The sequence below is a fragment of the Simochromis diagramma genome, unplaced genomic scaffold, assembly GCF_900408965.1.
Source record: "Simochromis diagramma unplaced genomic scaffold, fSimDia1.1 OVJJ01000596.1, whole genome shotgun sequence".
Lineage (NCBI taxonomy): Eukaryota > Metazoa > Chordata > Actinopteri > Cichliformes > Cichlidae > Simochromis > Simochromis diagramma.
Genome location: NW_024387245.1, coordinates 12696754 through 12718347, shown reverse-complemented (window position 1 = coordinate 12718347; position 21594 = coordinate 12696754). Strand labels below are relative to the sequence as shown.

Genomic DNA, 21594 nt, shown 5'->3' with positions numbered 1-21594 from the left:
AAGTGGCACCCAGTGTGGTCTTCTGCTGTAGCTCATCAATATGTTGTTCATTCAGAGATGCTCTTCTGCATACCTTAGCTGTAACGAGGAGTTGTTTGACTTCCCTTTGCCATCCTATCAACTCAAAGCAGTCTGGCTGATTAGAAGTTTGCATTAACAAGCAGTGGAGCAGGTGTACCTAACAAAGTGGCCGTTGAGTGTATCCGTGTCATTACTGCACTCAGTCATGAACATTTTTGTTGTCATTTAAGAGAAACATGAAATCCTAAAATACTTTGAATGTGATGGTGAGTTTTTTCTTCCTTCTATCTTGGTTTAGCAAGCAAATATTGTGCAATACAGTGAAAAAAGCCTGTAACATCTGAAACTGTGAGCTTTATAGATCTGACTCAGACTGTGGAAGCATCATATTAGCTGAACTTTTATTGCACTTTTACACAGCATAGCACCATTGATGTTTATTCACGATTTCTGACATTGAAATTGCAGGCAGAATGTGAGTATTGTTTTCAGACAGACGTACAAATAGACACACATCAGTTTATTATTTTAAAGTCATTCTTTGCTTTGACTTTGATGTGTTTGAACAGTGAATCTTTAGCACTCGTAGCCTCTTGTAACCAGTTTTCTTTCTTCTCTTTTCAGAACTATCAGTGCATCTTGATGTGACGAAAATGCATTTTCCCTATTTTTTTAATGTATAATAAATTTTCTGGTGGTCCATCAAAAGTAACATCGGTTTGAAAATGTTAACAATAAGCTTGTTTTATCTCTCCTATTCCAGACTCAGAACATCATGTATGACATGGTATCAGACCTGAATGAGAGAGGGGAGGACATGGAGAAAAGGATTGCCCTGCTGGAGACGAAGCTGGAGACTCTACTGAGTAACTTGCAAGCTTTGCCCGGACTCATCAGCCAGGTCATCAGCCAGCAGCACAGGGACTTCCTGGAGGTGCAGCTCCAGCCTTATGACAAACACAGCCCTGAGCGCTCACAGTCAGTGTCCCGGCGGAGGTCGTCCTCCACGGCACCGCCCACCTCCTCCGAGAGCAGCTAGAGTCCAGGGGGAACGCCTCCACTGGAGACTTTTGCCATCATATGGCCAAGTTGCATTTATCGTAAAGCCTTATGGTTTCAATAAGTATTATCCAAATTCTGATGACAGAATCCAAGATACTGGGGACAATACATTTTAATGGATAACTTCATGCTGTTATTTATTTTTTATTACCTCAAAAGATGTTGTTATCCTTGCTCTGGTGACATAAAAATAATGGCGCTTCCCTCAGTAACAACTAAAAGGCCTATCGATGGGGCTGTGATAAGAACTCTTCTCCATCTCTATGCAGAGGTAGCCAGTTTTAGGTAGCAGGGTTACTAAGTGTGAAACTATTGCACTAAAATAGTGCTTCTCACAGACTTTGTGCTTCTGCTGGCTTGATTCAGTCTCTGTGTTCCTCAAAGGAAACCGAGAAACCACTGAGAAATCAGTCAGGGAGCATGGCAGTGATATTGAGGAAAAGTGCTGCGGTTTACGGACTGGAGTGAGCTGACAGCAGAAGCCAGATGAAAATCGCTCCTACACACTGTCACTCAGAGATAACTTTAAAAGCTTGAAATGAGGAAAACAGCATATATCTTTTAGGTTAGAAACAGCATCAACTATAATGGTTTTCCTTTGCAGAGTGCCCCTGTAGAATGACTATTTTTTGGGGCCACGTTGCAAATAATTTAATCCTCTAGTAAAAATGAATGCATCAGAACCTGTACTTGCACTTACTTTTTAATCAATGCACTTCAATGCTGACTAAGATATGATATAAAGATACGTTGCTCATTAAAAGAAGAACATTTTAAATGTTCGGGCATGGGTTTATTATTGTCAATTATCGAGTTGTGGCTAGTGTTAATGATTCAAATCGAAGCCCTATTTCTGTTTCTCACAAAGAAGCATCATCTTAGACCTGCAAAAGTCTTTAGAAACTTACTGAGTGATCATACATTTACTAATTAACCCCCGGTCTCGCTGTGTCTCACCTCCTGTCCTTTGTTTTTCTTTTGCCTGTGCTCTTTATGCTTGCTGCCATCCCAGCTGGGCAACAACAAATGCTGAACAACAAAACCGTAACCATATCTACCTTTTAAAAAGTAAATGCCTATTTTTATATACTTTAATGAGGAGAAGCACACCTCTTAAAACTAAACAAACAACAACGTGGGATCGATTAAGAGGCAGATTCAGCGTAACTAGCACACGGTAAGGATATCTCGGACTGGAGTTAAGATACATAAAACTGTCTGTGAGACTTTTTCCTGAACATAATTAACAAACAGTGTGATTTAAAAACTGTGGTATTCTTCACACTTCATCTATCGTTTACAGCATACGCTTTGGATGATACTGCTGGATGAGCTGGAAGAGCAGGGCTGGTAAATGTGATTGGCATTTACTACACTTGGAAATGTTACAGTCCACAATTGATTTAACATATATTCTGATTTTATTCATATATCCACTTTGGTCATTAATGCACTGTAGCTACATATGAACTGTGAGATCTCCTGATGTGTCCAACATACCCTTTTATGCATTATTACTCAGTATACGACCATAATGGTTGTGTATTTTTAAAACAGCCGTTCAAAGGCTCACAGAGCATCGCATGGGTCAGAGGAGATCCATCACAAGTCTTGTTCAACCAGCTCACTCATTAACCAATAAATCAATCAGAGAGTTGACAAAACACAGATGTTCCGTCCACAAACTTTAGCAGCATAGAAACCAATGACAGACTATACTGTATGCGACTTAAACGATAAAGAATTAAACAATAAAAATATACAATTTCACCGGTCTCCATCCTTTTTGTGTGCATTTAAATGTGGGTTTGTATCTTATGTGCTTTTGTAGAAAGATGTTACACAGTTCAGTGCAATAACCAGTGTTGTAGACAATGTGCTCATCAGTATGTACGCTCCAGGTAAAGTGCACCACAGACTTTGTAGATCTTCTAAAGAAATAGGCTCGCTATGACATACATTAGGTTATTTGATATAGCCAGAGTTGCCATTGTGTTGGCAAAAGTAAAGGGATAGTCCTTAAGTATATAACAAAGTTATAAGATTTTTCTTATTTAGAAGCAGAAAGGTAGAATTGATTATTTCTTAAAAGTTAGCATGCAACAATTTTACAATTATACACCAGAAATCCAGTTACAGTATTTAAATGTCTACCTGAATAAATGTAATTATTATTAAACAAATGTGATATTATATTAATCTTACCGAAGCATCAGTTTGCAATACTTTGACTTTATATGCAGTTATACACTCACTGGATGCTTTTTTGGTACACCTTTTCAACAGCTCATAAATAACACAAAAACCCATGTGTTAAATATGATACACATCACATGGCAGGTAGATATGGTCAAGACAACCTGCTGAAGTTCACACGGAGGATCAGAATTGGGAAGAAAGGTGATTTAAGTGACTTTGAACATGGCGTGGTTGTTGGTGCTAGACGGGCTGATGGGTGACATGAAATACGATACATGAAATATAAACAAATTTCCATAATATCTGTTATGTTATTTATGAGTCCTTCCAATTCTGTTTAAAAATAATCATATTTTATTGTCAAAGCAAGTCCTGGATTACTCGTTTATGCTCTGCCTGACTCTACTTAGATCTGCCGTGTTTGTGCCAACCAATGACAGTCATTGGTGCCAGCAGAGACGTTAAAGAGTGCCCTCTGGTGGACAAACTATGCAACATGAAAACTGATAACATTACCACTCATAACATAACTCATAATATCAGCAGTGCCGATATATCGGTCGGTCTTCAGTATGATCACAGTGTGTCCATCTTCTGATGGCTGTTTTCAGGAGGATTACACATGATGTCACAAAGTCCAGATCATCTCACACTGACTGATAATGAGTTGACTGTACTCAAATGGCCTGATCTCAATCCAATAGAGCACCTTTGGGATGTGGCAATGGGGGATTCTCATAAAGGGTTGTGCAGCTGCAAAATCTGCAGCAATCGTGTGATCATTTCAACATAGACCAAAATCTCTGAGAAATGTTTCCGGCGTTTCGTTGAATCTGTGTCACGAAGAATTAAGGCTACTCAAAAGGCAAAGGGTATTCTAACCGCATATCACTAAGGTGTACTCAGTGAAGTGGCCCACGAGCTTATTTTTTCATCAAAATTTTCTTCTATAGAGGTGTTTTTTATTCATAACCTAATTTAGGAGACGATAATTTAGTTCATGTGTAGTTAAATAGTTTTGTTTTATACTGAAAAGCACTTCTAATATTTAACTTGTGGATTATTTCATTAAAAGAGCAAAAGAAATAAAAGCGCACTATCCAACCTGAGTAAATGTACTCATGCAGTATTTTAGGTACAACTTTTGTATGAAGATATAAGACAACAGTGGTACATTCTCAGCTAGACACTGATTAAATCTGTTTTACAGCGTAAACAGTTATTTAAATCAATTTAGAGCGACGATGTCTCCTCACAACTCAGAAACATCCGAAACTTGAGAAAAGTACAAGCCAATGCTCATCTGCATAGGCACACAGGCCTCATTAATTCTTAATAAAATATTGTGTTTAATAGCTTTGTTGTACGTTTTGACGTAAAGATTTTTTTTCCCCGAAGAGCTAACTGGGATTTATCAAGCAAGTTAACTAAACGTTTTTTTTCTGATATCCAGTGAAGTAGAACAACCTTTCCAAATGAATAATGGAATTTTCCATTATCCATAGCCGTACTATAGCAGTACTTGTGTTTATACATTTTATTTGAAATTTTAGTTGTACTAAATTCCACCTTCCTGATTCGCAAATGAAGCATTTGCACTTATGGAAGCTCATGCTGCGTTTTGTTTCTCTTTTTTGTTCAGTGAGCAACCTGTGAGTGAACGCGGGCTGTCATTGGTCAACGGGTATCATGCCCCGCCTCTGTCCGGGTTCTCGCGAGATTTCCCTGGAAACACCGCACAACCGCGTTCGTGTGGTGTGCATGCTAAAGTACCCCAATAACTTTGCCAACTTCCATGTAAAACCTTTTCAGTTTCAATCGGTAACGTGAATTTTACACGAGGAACACCGTCACCATGAGTATACTCGCCAAAATAGCAGAAATTGAAAATGAGGTAAGATGGAAACAGCGGGCGTGCTAACCCGCTGACAGTCACGTTTAAGCTAGCCACAAACTGTTAGCGTTAGCAAAAATATTACAGCCGGGCTTTGTTTTGCTCTTAATATTTCTCACTCACATTTTTTCTTTTGGCCACAAAGTGCATATAAAGTTGCTTTACCCAATCAGTGAACTTGTGAATCCATTACTAATCATATAAGACAGTGTAACGGATGTGCTAGTGCAGGTTGATGGTGGTAACAAGTAACAAGTTTGCCTTTACATAACGTGTACACTTTAACTGTTCAATGTTTAAGTTAACTTAAAACGACAGTGTTGTCTTTTAATTCACACGTATCCATATATTATGATCTTTGTATGGTGTGCCGTCTGTTGTTGTATTGAGAAAGCCTCAAATTTGAACATAAGAGTTCGTACCAGCAGGGGTACTTGCTTTAAATTACACTGAATGTTTTAGTTTAAGTTTTTAGTTAAGTTAAAGTTAAGTTTAAACTAAATTTAACATGCAGCAATTGTTTCATTTCAGCTCAAAACATTCAGCTATCAGCATTCACGCTGCAGTTTCTTCAGAAAATGCCTTTTCTAGTTTTTAATGGAAACCTTACTGTATTATCAGAGGCAGTAAAAGGAAACCCTCCAGGTTGCAGTGCAAAGACGACTTGTTTCACTGTCTTCTTTAAGGGTTGCCACAGCAGATCATTGCTTTCATCTGTCTTCTCTGTGGTCGTCATCTTATCTCCCTGCCTGGCAGATCCATCTTGAACATCCTTTCCTTTGTTAGCCATTTCTCTCACTTTACCAGCCATAATTCCTACATTTAAAATCTTGCCTTCTATTTTACTGCCTCCAAACATGCCTTCCCCTACTATTCTTTCTCAGTCTTTGGCCATTAGCAGCCACCCTGCTGGTCAGTTGTACCGGTAGCAGTTCTTGTAAGTCACTAGTAACATTTCTAGCTAACGTGTTTGATTTGGCAAAGACTTTACACCGGACGCCCTCCCTGTCACAACCTACCCATTTATCTTTAACTTGAGACCAGCACTAGGTGTACATTTTAATGTGCAGAGAAACACAGCTGTGTTGATCTTGGCCAGGACTTTTCCTGCCTATTAAAAATGTTTCCTCCCACATTAAATGCTTTAAACTGTATTATTTATCAAATGGACAGAAAAACAAGGATTATTAAATAAAATGAATGAATATCTGTTAATTGAGGTTTAAAAAAAACTCTTTGCCTTAACTATGATCATTCAAGTATGTAAGTTTGAGTTAAAGTTGCATGTCAAATGTAAGAAACTCTTGCATTTAAGTTGGCATAAAGTAAAAACTGTACAACTTGAGAGAATGGGAGCAGGTTTATAGTGTTGTTACTGCACTGACATTACAGTAAATCCAGATGGGCAAAATTAAACTTTGAATTGTAAAGGATAAGTCTATTCTGTTTTAAGTTTCACCATGACTGTACCTGAGTGCAGTCAGTAAAAACTGCTTACTTAATGTTTTTTAGAAAGTTCTCATGCAGACTGGTATTATTGTTCACTGTAGATGGCCAGGACGCAGAAGAACAAGGCCACAGCTCACCACTTGGGTCTGCTCAAAGCACGTCTTGCCAAACTCAGAAGGGAACTCATCACACCTAAAGGAGGCAGCGGTGGTGGGACAGGAGAAGGTGAGATCAGGATACTTGTGTCTTAATGATGTTACCAAAATTTTATTTTAAATATTTCTTTATTTTTGCCCGGCAAAGAATGCTAATGCATATTTGATTTTTTTTTTTCATGTGTTTCCTCCAACTTTTAGGTTTTGATGTAGCGAAAACCGGTGACGCTCGTGTCGGCTTTGTCGGCTTTCCTTCTGTAGGAAAGTCTACACTGCTAAGTAACCTTGCAGGTGTATACTCTGAGGTTGCTGCCTACGAGTTCACCACTCTAACAACAGTACCTGGAGTCATTCGGTATAAAGGTGCTAAAATTCAGGTACAAGAGTTTCTGCTTTCTTCAAAATCTGGAATATTGTTCATGCTGTGGTAAGGTTTAAGTTATTTGCTTATATTTTTCTTTTTCTGACTTCGTCCTTTTTAGCTCCTGGATCTCCCAGGAATCATTGAGGGCGCCAAAGATGGAAAGGGCAGAGGCCGACAGGTCATCGCAGGTAATGATTTGATTACAGTGGAATCTGCTTGGAGGGAAATGCAATGGCAGCTAGAGCAGGGCAATATGACCAAAAATATTTATCACGATATACATATGAAAATTTGCGATAACAATATAACTGACGATATAATTGACACTAGACAAAATACTTTACAACTCCACAACTTTATTAGTGCAAAAAATCCCATCAATGTATTTTCACTTAAACAAGCAGCTGTTTTTTATGTGCATTAAAGTTATATAAAAATTTAACCGTGCAAATGTAAATTCCTTGCTGACAGTTTAACCAAAAGGCATTTCCATTGGAAATTGGCCGACATATCCTCAGCATAACCATGTATAATATCCACAAAACTTAAGAGGTTATACACACACAATACCGTAATATTATGCTGAAGCACAGTACGTATCACTCAGCGAGGCTTCTGCCTACGATAGCTGTAATGACGACAATCCATCAAGCGCTGTGGGTTCGTAGCTTAGCAAAGTCGTACTAAAACATTTGACAGATTTTCCAGTGCCGTGTACGACATAAAATCGTTTCGAGGTCAGTAAACACAACCAGAATTCATACATAAGGCACACAGGATTATAAGGGGCACTGTCGATTTTCAGAAAAATCAAAGGATTGATTTTAAGTGTGCCACATTTTCCAAAAAACATGGTAATAACGACGGCCCACTAGCATGCTCTACCAAAAATAGTACTTTGTTGTGTATCTGACGGACGAAAGCTTAACCAGTTCCACACCAATGAAGTTGCAGCATTTTTACAAACCAATTCTGGTTCATCCGTTTCATTCAACGATCCGCTTTCACCCTTCTCGTTCTCCGCCATGCTTTTTCCGTCATGTGCGTATGAAAACAAAGGCACTGCGCATGCGTGTTTTACCCATATTCTATCGCGAGATTTCATTTTCTTATCGTTGTCCAACATTATACCAGTATTACCGTGAACGGTATGATATGGCCCAGCCCTAATGGCAGCACAACTAATAGTGCTACTAGAATTTAGTTTTGTCCTGTATATATTTATAGACAAATTAAATCATAAGATGTTGTATTTGTAGATGCGAGAACACTAAAATCAATGATTTTCAGTGAGACAATGTTTCACGTGTTTATCTAAAGTTTGCTTAAAACACAACTGCTGATGCTCTACAGATTGACTGTGGCCTCTGGCCTGGAGCTGATGTCATGCCCAGGCTTAACCTGGCGTTTCAACCCTTAACTGCAACACCCTCCATCTGGCATGTCAGCAGCGTGGCCAAATCACTGCCCACCACCTCCACACTTCCAACCCTACACCTCCCTTTTATACCAGAGCCCATAAGAGGCTCTTTCTGCTGCTTCCACCATCCTGCATACAGCTGTCTTCCGCTCATTTTCTGAAACTCTGAGTGTAGTGAGTGCCATCTACAGTGACTGTACTGGGAACCTTCCACACCCCACTTCTAGAGGAAACAGACATACTTGCCACCCTTTCACTCTACACTCTTGGATAAAGTCTTGGTGTTTTAAGCTCTTCCTTTCATGAGCCTCTTCATTACTGTTACATTTTTCTCTGGCATCAAAAAGTGCAAGCCTGCTCAAAGATTTCTTTTGACCATTATGGCCAGGCAGTGAACCTCAGCTTTATCCACTCACTGGACAATTTATTAGTTACGCTTTCATTGTACCAGGTTGTGGTACTTCCATTAGAACTGCTTTCATTCTATGTGGCACAGATTCAACAAGGTGCTGGAAACATTCCTCAGATATTTACATGATAACGTGACACAGTTGCTGCAGATTTATCAGCTGCTGACAACTTAATGTCATGTTTACAAAATCTGTTTTAAGATGCTTTGTGACATGGTGTGCTATCCTGCTGCAACAATACCTAGGTAGGCTGTGACATTTTAAATAGTGCTCAGTGGTCTATGTAGATTTTACAGGTCATGGTAGTCTTAAGTGCTTGAAAAGAAGGTAACCAGATTTCTTTAGGTTTGTGAAGACATTTTTTGCACCTCATATGAGCTATCGAGGTCACCTGAGGCAAGGTGAGAGTGGGTGTTGAAATGCTCGGGAAAGTTTCTCAAATTTGCATTGTAGGTGGCTGATAACTCGTGTCACACCCACCACCTCTGTTTAGTGACAGACATTCACAGTGGATGTAGATGGACTTCTTTACTCGTCTCTCAAACCGTCTGTGGTCATGGTCCAAAATGTGAACACTGGCATCCTCAAAAAATGTGCTTTCTCCTTTAAGTTCATTTGTTTTGTTCTGTTGAGCTTTCCCTCCTGTATTGTGCCATGTGTTTATGGAGTGGTCATTTGGTTTCCATAAAAAGCACTCCTCACAGCACTCTCTGGATATTTTCCCTTTTTCAGACAATTCTCTGTTGATCCTGAAAGCTTTTTCCGAAATGCAGACCAGCTCGTCCTGCATCAAAAACCAAAGTCACTTAAATCCCCATTCTGAGGCTCAAGTTTGAACTTCAGCAAGTCGTCTTGACCCATATGACCTACCTGGCTATATGTCTAAATATTGCCTTGTGATTGGTTGCTTTCATATTTGCATTAACGAGCAGCTGAACAGGTGTACTTCAACTGGGATTTCTTTTTACACATTTCTGACTGATGTTATTGTTTCTTTTTCCGCTCTCTCACAGTGGCTCGAACCTGCAATCTGATTCTGATAGTGCTCGATGTGTTGAAGCCTCTTCTTCATAAGAAGCTAATAGAACATGAGCTGGAAGGCTTCGGCATTCGGCTTAACAAGCAACCACCAAACATTGGTTTCAAGAAAAAGGACAAAGGAGGCATCAACTTTACCGCTACGGTACGTCTCATATAATAAACACACTAAATGAAACTTCGCACTTACAGTTTTCACTTTAGAATTAATAACTGAAGTGAGCAATTACACTGATACTTAAAACATCATTTACTTGTCATTCTCAGCCTCTACGTTCAAGTGTAATGTGTTCTCCAAGCTAAGTTTTTAAAATCTCACAGTCCCAGACATTTTGATGTTTTGTCCTTTATTGGTGTTTATCCTCATGTCCGGCGTTTGTGTCTATCTGTACTTTCGAGAACAGTTTAACCCTCTTGCTACATCTTACCTGCGCTAATGTTAGCCTAACAGTAGTTCTGTAGTTCATCATGAGGTAGCAGAATGTCAGCTATCCCGTTTTCTCTAATCAAACAAACATGGGTGGTATTTAATTTTCCCTTTTTCGTTTATGTCCAGAGCTGAATGTTTTTCATATTTTGCAGTTTATTGTAACACTTGTGCCACTTTTATTAATTCAGCAGAGCATTTAGATGCAGAAATGGGTAGTGATGCCACATGGATTAGAACATATGGATTTTTATTGTGTTGCTGACTCTAATATGTAATAATTGATTAATACAGATCTTTAAATTGTGACTTTTTTAATGACTATTTTCTTGCTTTTTTGTGTTACTTTAAGTCATCCATCCACATGCACTCTCTCTTTCTCTCTCCAGTGTGCACAGAGTGAGCTTGACGCTGAAACAGTTAAGAGTATCTTGGCAGAGTACAAGATCCACAACGCCGACATCACTCTGCGCAGTGACTCCACAGCTGATGACCTCATCGATGTGGTGGAGGGAAATCGGTGAGCTGCTGAAGTGTCACAATGGGCCTTTCTTAGTCATTCTCAGTGGGTGTGGCCTGCCGGTCTGAAATCCCATTTAACACTCCCATCATTCCCACTACAGATGGATTTAAATATGCTGTTTATGTGCTAGGCAGCATCTGGGAGAACTCCTGTTTTAATCTTACTTAGATGACTCAAAGGTTTTTATCTTAATATAAGAAGTCAACAAATATGGGATCAGAGATATGTGGAGTTGAGCATGGTCCCTCCTCTGAAAAAAGCAACTAGGAGAAAGACCACAATACAATAAAATAAAAACTACAACTTTAAATAATGTCTAAATCCTGTACACCCCCATTGTGGATCTTAAGACTGGTCAATCAAAGTCTGAAGTCCGGACTTTCAGCTTTATTGTAAGGGATTTGGCCAAAAAATGCATTACGTGTTTAGGATTTACAGCATTTCTTAATGCTGTAAATCCTAAACAATCCTGAAAAGTAATTGGACAAATATAATTTTAAATACAAGGACTTTTTTTTGTAATTCTTGCAGTGAGTGCTTGAAGTCACCCTTGGACATCACAAGATGTTGTTTCCTCCCATGAGATGCTCCACTAGGCTTTTACGACAGCTGCCTTCAGCTGCTGCTTGTTTGTGGGTCTCTCTGCCCTCACTTTTGTATTTAATAACTGAAAAGCTGCTCTACTGATTTGAGATCAGGTGACTTTGCCACTGGAGAATGTCTCATTTCTTTCCCTTGAGAAACTCGTCATTGCTTTTGCAGTATGCTTTGGGTCATCATCCATTTGCACTGCAAAGCTCTGTCTGATCAGTTTTGCAGCATTTGGCTGAACCTGAGCAGAGAAGGGTTTTTTGTGAAAATCCCTTGAATTAATGATGAAATTCTGGCTTTCATTCACATTTAATTGAGTTAAAATCCACTGTGATGTTTCATAAGGGCAAAATATTTTTAAAAATTCTCATAATTCAGAAGCCTATGGGCCTATTAACTGTAATTGCATAAAGCATTAGGTGGGGCCCCCTCCTTGCCTGTATACTTACAGTATTTATTTGAAGAGAGGTGTCTTAACAAAAGGAAATGTAGCACTACATATTTTAAACATGATTAAAATTACTTAATATACATATATAAAAAAATAAAGTCAAATGTTCCTGTGAAAAGTAAACACTTTTTCCTTCAAAAAATTACTGAACTTTGGGAGGAAACTGTAACCACCTGTTATACAATTGAATGAAATATACATTATTTATTCCATCCAGCCATTCTCTTCAATTTATCCGATTCAGGGTAGCAGAGGGTTCGAGGCTATCACAGCTACCATAGAGAGGTGGGGTACACCCTGGATAAAACACCAGTCTGTGGCAGGACTAACACGGAGAAACAGACAACGATTCACACCGACACAGACGGCCAATTTGCAATCACCAATTAACTTAAACCCACTAACTGCATGTCTTTGGACTGGAAGGAAGTACAGCGAGAACCCAGGCGTGTAAACTCCACATCAGGCAGTAGTGCTTAAACAGTATATAGATCGATAAAATAAGATATGTCAAAAGAAATAAGGCAGAAGGTAATTTGAAGTTAAAAAAAATAAATACAATAAATTAAGATAAGTTTACATTTAAATGAAAATATTAAGCTTTATATGAAAAACAAAATATCTCAAAATCAACAAGCAGAATAAAGGAATTAAATGTCTTACTAAATGTAGTAGAAACAGTAGAGCATGTCAGTGACTCAGAGTATACTAGAGTGTATAGTTGACAATGCAGTTCAGTTTTATTTATGTAGCACCAAATCATCACAATGGTCTCAAGACACTTAATATTTTAAGCTAAAGACAACATTATAGACGAACCCCAGTGATTCAGCGATTTCCTTATGAACACAAACTTGGCATCAGTGGGAAGAAAAACTCGTTTTCAACAGGAAGAGGTTTCTGGCAGAACGCGGCTCAGGGTGGAGCAGCCATCTGCTGTGAGGGGAAAGGGAAAAGCACAGAGATGGCAAAGCACAAACTGTGACAGAGTGCAAAAAAAGGACTTACTCTAGTCGCATGTAAGTGCGAGAGGAGTGAAAGAGGCAAATGCATTATGGGAGGTCGTGCATTATTCTGAGCCAACAGCAGCAACACCAAGGGATAGTTCAAGGTCACCTGATCTTACTTTTACTGCAAGCTCTATGAATTTATAATGATATTCATTAGGAGTTATTCTGCCAAAAGTAATTGATTTGTAAATCTTCTGTTTGAGACCGCCTGCACCCTGTGCTAGGCAAATGGCATTAGTTGTAATATCTAACATTTGCGTATCAGCTGACATGTTAGTTAACAAGTAAATGTAGTAGAAGGCTTCATGCTGCACCAAAATATAGACTCATTTATTCACCATTTTATTTCTTGGATTATTTAGTATAACTGAGTATGTAGTGGTTTCACTTACAGACTCTGTCCCTGTCCCAACAGCGTCTACATCCCATGCATTTATGTGCTCAACAAAATCGACCAGATCTCCATTGAAGAGCTCGACATCATCTACAAAGTGCCCCACACTGTGCCCATCTCAGCCCACCACCGCTGGAACTTTGATGACCTGCTGGAGAGGATGTGGGACTACTTAAGGCTTGTGCGCATGTAAGAATTTCCATCAATACAACCTGCAAAAGATGCTGTGAATGCAGCGAAAGCCAGTTATAGATTTAAAGCAGGTCTTTGGAAAATTGAAGTGTTTGTGTGTTCAAACTGGAAAAAGTTACTGAGATGATACGTTTACTTACAGCTACACCAAACCCAAAGGCCAGCTTCCTGATTACACGTCTCCTGTTGTGCTCCCCAATGAACGAACTTCAGTGGAGGATTTCTGCATGAAGATTCACAAAAACCTCATCAAAGAATTTAAGTAGTGAGTATAGTTGCCTTAGCTAAAATGCTAATATTTTAAAAATATTTTTGTCTTTCGTTTATTTAAGTTACCGAAATAAGTACACCCTCTCTCAATTTCTAAGGTTTTACAGATGAGGACAAAATAAAATACCATGTGATCTTTAAAAGGTTCTAAAGTTATTTAAATACAACCTGAGATGAACAGCATTACACTGAATATTACACAGTGTCATTATTTATTTAACAAAAGCTTGGCTGGATATCTGTGAAAAATATTCAACCCCTGATTCAACAGCTTGTAGAAAACCACCTTTAAAGGCAATATTATAAACTAATCATTTTCTGAACGACTTCATCATTCGATGACATTGTTGTTGAGGAATTTTGCCCAACTCTTCTTTATAACGTTGCTTTAGTTCAGGCTTCAAGGGTCGGTGTCCTGTAGGGTTTAGATATCACCCTGAGTCAGCACACCCGAATCAAATGATTAGTTCATTACCAGGTCTCTGGAGGACTTCATGAAATGTTGAGGAGGTCATTTAGCCATTTAAATCAGCTTTGTTGACTCAAAGACACATCTAAAACCTGCAGGACACCAGCCCTCGAGGCCTGGAGTTGGACACCCCTGCTTTAGTTTAAAAAGGTTTTCGGAAATTTGGCTAACTGAGGCCTGTAGATATGACATTATCTGACCTTGTGCTGAATTTGATGGTACGTCCACTCCTGAGAAGATTGGCAGCTGTCTAATGTTTCCAACTTGTGAATAATCTTTTTCTCTGTAGAATGATGGATTTCAGATTATTTGTAAATGACATTCAATAACTGTTAGCATTTTGATGAGCAGCAACAATTGGTCCCCGTCATTAACACACCTGAATCCTCCTGACCAACAAACTGCCAAAATTTCTTTTTTGAAATGTTTTCTGAGTAGCTGCATCTGGGCGCCACTTACCCTCATCATTATTATGGAAGCAGGAACAGTGTACTTTAGTTCTTCACACATCGTTTCTTCATTTTTGGCTTCATTTTTGTTAAATAAATAATAACACATATGTAATAGCTTGTTTTTTTGGGGGGGGGGTTAGTTCATCTGAGGTTGTATATAAGTGATTTTAGAGCGTGGTGTTGATCAGATTACTCTTAATGTGTTTTTATGCGTCATAACCTAAAACTGGGTGGACATTCTTTTTCTCATGACTCTATCACCTCCCTTATTGGCAACATTTACCAGACTAAATGTTGCCATCACTGGAACGTTTGATTTTTAGACATGTGACCGCGTGTTGCACCACCATCTCCAAATGGCCCTGGCAAGATAACATCGTCAATCATTCATTATGTTAGTGCTGCTGAGCATTAGCCATCCTCAAGGGAACGGACGGGTAAAACTGTGACACATGGAAGCTTTTGCTCCTTAAGGATGTCACATACCCAGTAGGTTCCTTTATAATGGAGCTGTAGCAAAGAATGATTTGTAGGGCTACTTTATAATGGCCTGATATCTTTTCTTTTCACACTCTTGAACGAATCATCAGTCAACCAGGATCAAACTCTTTTTCTTTTTTTTTCTTAACTCTTTCTTTCAGTGCACTTGTTTGGGGCTCCTCTGTAAAGCACAACCCTCAAAAGGTGGGCAAGGACCATGTGATGGAGGATGAAGATGTTATCCAGCTGGTGAAAAAGTAAAAAAAAAAAAGGATTCTTAATGCTCACTGCATGACCCATGTTATCACAAAGTGTTCTGTACAGCTGCTCAATAAACTACCGGACATGTCTGTCATTACAGCATCTGTTGTTTTTGCTTTCATTGATTTAAAACAATGGCAGGTTAAAGTGTCATATTTAAAGTAACACACAGTACTTAACACCATGAATAGTTCATATTGAATATTGGTTAAGGCTTCCATTGACTCCTAAAAGAACTGTACAATAAAATCACAGTGGAATCTCAATGTGTCTGTTATTTTATGCTTTTTATTATTCTGTGCTTTTATTCAGATAATAGATTTATTACTTTATCAAAAAGTGTAACCAGGAGTGTTCTGTGTTGTGCTAAATTTGGTTTTTTTAGGAAAAATCCGACAGAAATGTTGCAGATGCGTACCCGCAGCCAGCATTATGGCTAACATTTAACTGTGGCTCAGAGGGGGGGGGGGGGGGAGAGAGATTTATATGACATTGATGATGGGGATAGTTATTCAAACTGGTGGCCCACCCACTCCCCCGCTCTCTGGTGGGGACGGCCACTCAGGTTAATAAGTTCATTCACTCAGATGCAGTCTGAGGGTTGTTGGGATGTTCACAAGTAGCCAAACTCCACAGAGCAAAATAAAGCTGCTTTTTATTGGCACTGGGTGCACTCTTGGAAGTTGGTGTTATTTAATGTCCGTATGTTACAACAAGACCACTCTGAGTGCGAGTACCAGAAGCTAATGAATGAATGCGATGGATGACACCAAGCATGTAAACTGTGGTATAATATGGCTAGATTAGAAATTTGAAGAGTGAAATCAAGCAGTCCAAAGATGAAAGATACTCGTGTTTTGTTTTTTAATTATCAAACGTGTGCGCAAAACCCATGCAAAGATGTTGCCAAGCTAAATAAGAGAACCTTACAGTATATTTAATATGTATACATAAAATGCAGGCATTTTATCAGATATTGGATATAGTATTGCAAAAAAATGCATGCTTTTATCTTCATTTACTAAATTAATATGATATGGAACCGCAAAGAAAAATGATTCCAGTTTGCCAGCGAGAGAAATCCACTGCATGCTTCCACAAAATCTTTCTCTGCTCATAAGTAAAAAGCCACTTATTTGTTAGAAGTGTCATCAACATTGTGCTTTTTTCTAAAATAAATTGGTTACAGTGTCTAATTCGGGATCATCCTTAACACTTTAGATTTGCACAGATGTGTTTAGAAAAAAAACAGATGTGAAAGTGAGACAGCATGACCGACAGTATAACGGTTCATGGAGTGTATTTGATATCTTTTGACTCCAGTTCTTTTAGCCCAAAAGCCGCTTTTTAGTAAAAGCTGCAGTGGTTGAAGGTGAAGCCTGCCTGTCCAGCAGAAGCAGCAGCAGCAGGATCAACCCTTCCCAGACACCGCCTCTTCCCCACCCCCTTTTACCCTGTAAATTATAGCAGCACTTTAGCTAATGAAAGAGTTGAACACTGGGCACTAATAAAAGCCATTAAGTGAATAAAGCACTTCCCCCTCTAACAAAATTAAAGAATCTACCCATTTGGAGAGAGAGGACTCTGTATTAATATTTATGAAATGCGGAACCGGCGCCCCCCCATTCAGACTCCCCAACCTACATCCAATCCCAGCCTGACCAAGTCCTCCTTGCCAGTGCACCTATCCCAAGAGAACATCACCAACCCCTCCTAGCTTGAAGGAGGGGCAGGAGTTGGGGACTTGAAGGGTGCTGAGGACGCAGTCAGGACAGTCTGTCTCCAGTAGAGCAAGCTGGAAGACCCCAAGACACAGCTCAGAGCACCCAGCGGTCTTCACCACCCCTCAACCACCTGCGCCTTACGCTCGCTTTGAGGCTAGCGAATGGAAAGGTGAGTTTCTTGGAAAGACAATGTGTAGAGGAGACTTTCCAACGAAAGCAGCTGGAAAGTTGTCCGTTAAAGAGTAGGTTGAGACCAACTGCTTTCAGTGATACTGTGCTGGTCAGGTTTGAAGAACAGTTGCTTTAGGTTTTGTTGCTTTAGCTCAGAAAGCACTTTTTTCAAATACTTCTCTTAGTATTTTAAGCCATGTTGGTTTCCAGAAGAAGACAGGAAAATAGAAGGTAAGTAAGCGTAATCATGTATCACAATCATCATCTGTGCATAAAACCCATTAAACCATCCCATCAGCTGCGCTGCATCCCTTTCAAACATCCTCATTGTTCTGAAAAACAAAAGTCTGTTTCATCACCACCGCCCACCATCTTCACCCAAAGTACTCCAATTTTCATGCCATTTGGTCACTTCCAAAGGCAGCTTTTTTCCTGTTTGGTGCATTAATATGCATTATGGTGTAATTTCATCACACAAAGTGGTTTCACTTGCTGAGCCCTGTAAGTTGATTATTGTGCCGTGCCTTTTCATTGTAGTAAAATGTCCTCAGGGAGCTAGAAAGAGACACAAGGGAAGGTAACAAGATTGTCAAACCTTTTGGAAAAGAAGCTCTCTTAGCCTGATGGTATCACAACACAGGAACACTTAACATAGTTAAGACTAAAATGTTAGGAGTGGTTTTTCTTTGCTCTTAGTAGATGGCAGATGCACCCCAGATGGACTACAGAGAAGTAGCTATACCTCTAATTCTTAATTCAATAGTGTCCAGGGAGCATGGTTTGTTTTTAGTCAATAACTACTAAAATTTCAGGGACTTGGACTCTATGAGATCTTGCGACTCTAACAAGATCACAGATGAATTACCCAAACTCTGTTTCCATTGATCACTTTGGGAATGCCCGATGAGGAAACAAATTTAATCAAGCCAACATTTTTCAGGCCTGCTGCAGGTCCTTTCTTAAAAATGTTTGAGATTTGAGTTTTAAAAGAGTGAAAAGTGATCAAATGGTGACTTTTTTCCTCTGTTAGAGTTGGGCGTGAAGGGCGAGAGGGTGGGGTTTGACGCAGTTCGTGCGCAGGAAGGGTGTAGCCCTTTTTTCCCGCAGTGACCATGACCTGTGAGTAATCTTTCCCTTTTTTAATTCTGCAGCTCTTCCTAGCTACAAGTCTCTTCATCTTTTTTTGATCGTAGACCAACCAGTAGCATTTCTTTTCTTTCTTTCTTTCTTTCTTTTTTTAAACATCCCCATGAGATCAGATCACTTCTCTCACACTTTTTGGATTTTTCTGAAATTTTGCATTGCCGACAGCTCCGACTGCAGGACCGTCCTTCAGCAAAACCCATAAAATATTCTAACAATGCTGTGTCTTTTTTTCAGGAAAAAAATAAAACCTGCTACTTAACATTTGCACAAAAACCTGGTCGATACGGCACGTTGCTTGGTCAATTTGTGCAGAGTTGCATCTGTGCAATATCTGTTGGACTTTTTTTTTGTCGTTGCTCATGACTCCATTGTGCTTGATCTAACCATGCAGTGCATCTTCTGTCCATGGTTGTGCCAAGCACCTTGGAGTCTTGTGTGCACTGTCTGCCTCAGCTATCTGGATATCTATTTCAATGTCTCTGCATTTTTCCAAATATTCATGTATAAATGAAATGATCACAAAAAATAGGGCAGTAAATAAGACTGGACGACAGCGGTGGTGTGTGGTAGAAAAAGATCAATAACCACAGGGTCAATTTTAATAATATTACAAGTGTTTAGTTTATATTTTAATAAAATCTCATGATGCAGTAAGATGTGGGGCTATGGCTCATTAATACCATCTAAATATTCTGTGTATTTCTACTGGTTATGTTGAATAAAGTGGAAAACTTAACAGTGAAAGCAAGCAATCGGGTTCATAGCATTCATATAAATAAAGTGGGGTTTTTTTTTATCTATAAGCTGGATAGCAAAAAATATGGGAGGTTTGTGGAAATGATTAATTACAATAAGTGCTCAGTGATTTTGAGCATGTCCAGTGATTTCAGCCTGGTAGAGGTCATATATTAAAACAATGTGTCGTTTGTAAGGACTGCAGACTCATCACAGATCTGTAAATCAAATGACGAGACTCTTAGAAACGCCTGAAACTTACAAGCCAATATGTCTCAGCCCGAGTTTATGTTCTTGAAATGATCGTCAAATTATATTACTCCATTTTCTCCGCAGAGGTCGGCTATTTCTTTTCAAATTCAGTCTGTGTCATCCAATCCCAACTAATGCATCAAACCAATAAATCTGAAATATGAAAACCAGACTCCTCCTTTCTTTACGACTCTTATTTTAATCAATCAACTCATTACGGATGTGGTGCCATGCCATTTGTTATTCCTCAGCTGTAGCTGCTATTTTAAATACAGTAATTGTGTAAGTGTTACTAATACATTCTACTCAAATGTCTCACTGAGACAGTTTGCAGTGACAGAATCATCCATCCATCCACTTTGTTAACCACTTACCCAATGCGAGGGGGCTCAAGCCATTAAGAGAGAGGTCGGGTAAATTCTGGGTACGTGGTCAGTCTATAATAGAGTTAACAAATGCACAGGGACACAGAAACATACGCACTCACAGTCACGACAACTTCAGAATAAAGAATGAACATGCTCTGAGAAAACTGATGGAAGCAGCAGAAGAACATGAAATATCGACACAAAGACAGCCACAGTCAACAAGCAGCTTTGGACGTCTGTCAGGCGACCTCCTAAACACTGCACTGCCATGCTGACTGCAGACTGTAAAGTGAAAAATAATAAGACCTCACCATCTGCCGTTCAAAAACAATGATTACGTAGCCCTAAATTCTGCTGTGAAGCATAAAAAAACACTTTAAGGTATAATATTCGATAAACCTCTCAAACTAAAACTAGTTAGGACTGGATAAGCAGGTTCAGTAAGGTTAATTCACTAGATACACACATCACAGTGGACAGTTTTTATTTTTCAAACTAGACTTGACAAGAATATTGTTAAATGAGAACAACTATTCCCATTCCCATGTGAAACTACTCTTAGCTTGAGCTATTCAATCTTCAGATCTCTATTTATGAATTTAAACTGGCAGATTTGTGTTTGCAGGTCCTCAGTCTTCAGTGCTTGTGTTGAAGGCGGCTAGGCTTCTTTCTGGTCTGCGAGGATGTTTCACATTTCTTTCAAGTGGCGGGTTCAGCTAATCGCATGTACCTGGTATTTAACCTTGGGAAGCTGTCATCTTGGAGGTAGTCCTGAGGGTTGTTTGCCAACTTAAAGTAAAGACTACACAATGTGCAATACAATGAGGAGTGCTTGTACATATAAAAGACCAAACATCCACTCCAGAGATGCAAAGAAGAAACACCTCATCAGAATAAGAGCCAGTGGTACGTCTGCACTTAAAGGAGAGGGGACGCTCTTGTGAGAATCCGAATGTTCCCATTTTGGACAAAGACAGATGGTTTGAGAGAGGAGTAAAGGAGGACATCAACAGCCAAAGTGAAAGATCATCACTGAAGAGAACTGGTGTCCTGCAACACCAGCAATCAGCCACCTATAATGCAATCCAGAGATCCCTTCCCAAGTGTTTCAACCTCTGTAACCCTTCTTTGTGTGTGTGTGTCCCTCTTTCGCCTCTTTTCCCTCCCCTCATTGCATTCATAAATGGTCACGGCAGACGGCTGCCCCTCCACGATTCTGGCGCTACTGGAGATTACTTCCTGTTGAAAAAAGGAGGTTATTTTTCCTTCCCACTGTTGCAAAGTCTTTATTCATAGGGGGTCCTCTGATTGTTGGAGTGTTCTCCCTATTATTGTAGGGTCTTTAATCTATAAAGGACATCGAGGCAACTGTTGTTGGGATCTGACCCTACAAAGGGTTAAAGATTGTTTGACCTCTACCTGTCAAATCAGAGTGCTATAGTGCAATGTGGGGAGCAGAATTACTTAATAAGTGACATAATAGCTTATTTGGAGTGCCAGTAGATCTTTCTCCGAGTAGACTGATCAGTTGCCTATAAAAGCAGCAGCTGACCTGTGCTGCTGCTTTCTGTGGATTAAGTCAGTCGAATTAAAGGTTGCAAGATGTTTTGCAAAAACATCTGTTGTGCCCAGTAAGGTCTCGCTCTCTGAGAAATACAGCAACTGC

The 21594-nt window shown here is 39.4% G+C and overlaps 2 protein-coding genes across 4 annotated transcripts in view; both read left to right on the top strand.

Annotated features, from left to right (window-relative positions):
- The window catches only part of kcnn2 (potassium calcium-activated channel subfamily N member 2), a 28851-nt gene extending 25226 nt beyond the window's left edge, over positions 1–3625 (top strand). Inside the window, exon 8 of one of the 3 annotated variants that reach the window (XM_040000621.1) lies at positions 785–3625. In XM_040000621.1, coding sequence (XP_039856555.1) covers positions 785–1060 — 276 coding nt within the window. In that variant the 3' untranslated portion in view covers positions 1061–3625. The remainder of the gene's footprint in view (positions 1–784) is intronic. The other 2 variants (XM_040000619.1, XM_040000620.1) reach the window with 2 other exon arrangements.
- Positions 3626–4983: 1358 nt separating this feature from the next.
- drg1 (developmentally regulated GTP binding protein 1) lies at positions 4984–15798 on the top strand. Its single transcript, XM_040000214.1, has 9 exons — positions 4984–5176; positions 6727–6850; positions 6982–7157; positions 7263–7332; positions 9988–10157; positions 10829–10959; positions 13430–13597; positions 13743–13865; positions 15433–15798. The coding sequence occupies exons 1-9, from the start codon at positions 5138–5140 to the stop codon at positions 15530–15532; spliced, it is 1101 nt and encodes a 366-aa protein (XP_039856148.1). The 5' UTR covers positions 4984–5137; the 3' UTR covers positions 15533–15798.
- The last annotated feature ends 5796 nt before the right edge of the window (positions 15799–21594 follow it).

Excerpts from the sequence above, each read along its gene's own strand:
- drg1 (XM_040000214.1), top strand. The coding sequence starts at position 5,138 with ATGAGTATACTCGCCAAAATAGCAGAAATTGAAAATGAG. Across the intron at positions 10,158-10,828 it reads GCATCAACTTTACCGCTACG|TGTGCACAGAGTGAGCTTGA; the intron begins GTACGTCTCATA and ends TTCTCTCTCCAG. Across the intron at positions 10,960-13,429 it reads GATGTGGTGGAGGGAAATCG|CGTCTACATCCCATGCATTT; the intron begins GTGAGCTGCTGA and ends CTGTCCCAACAG.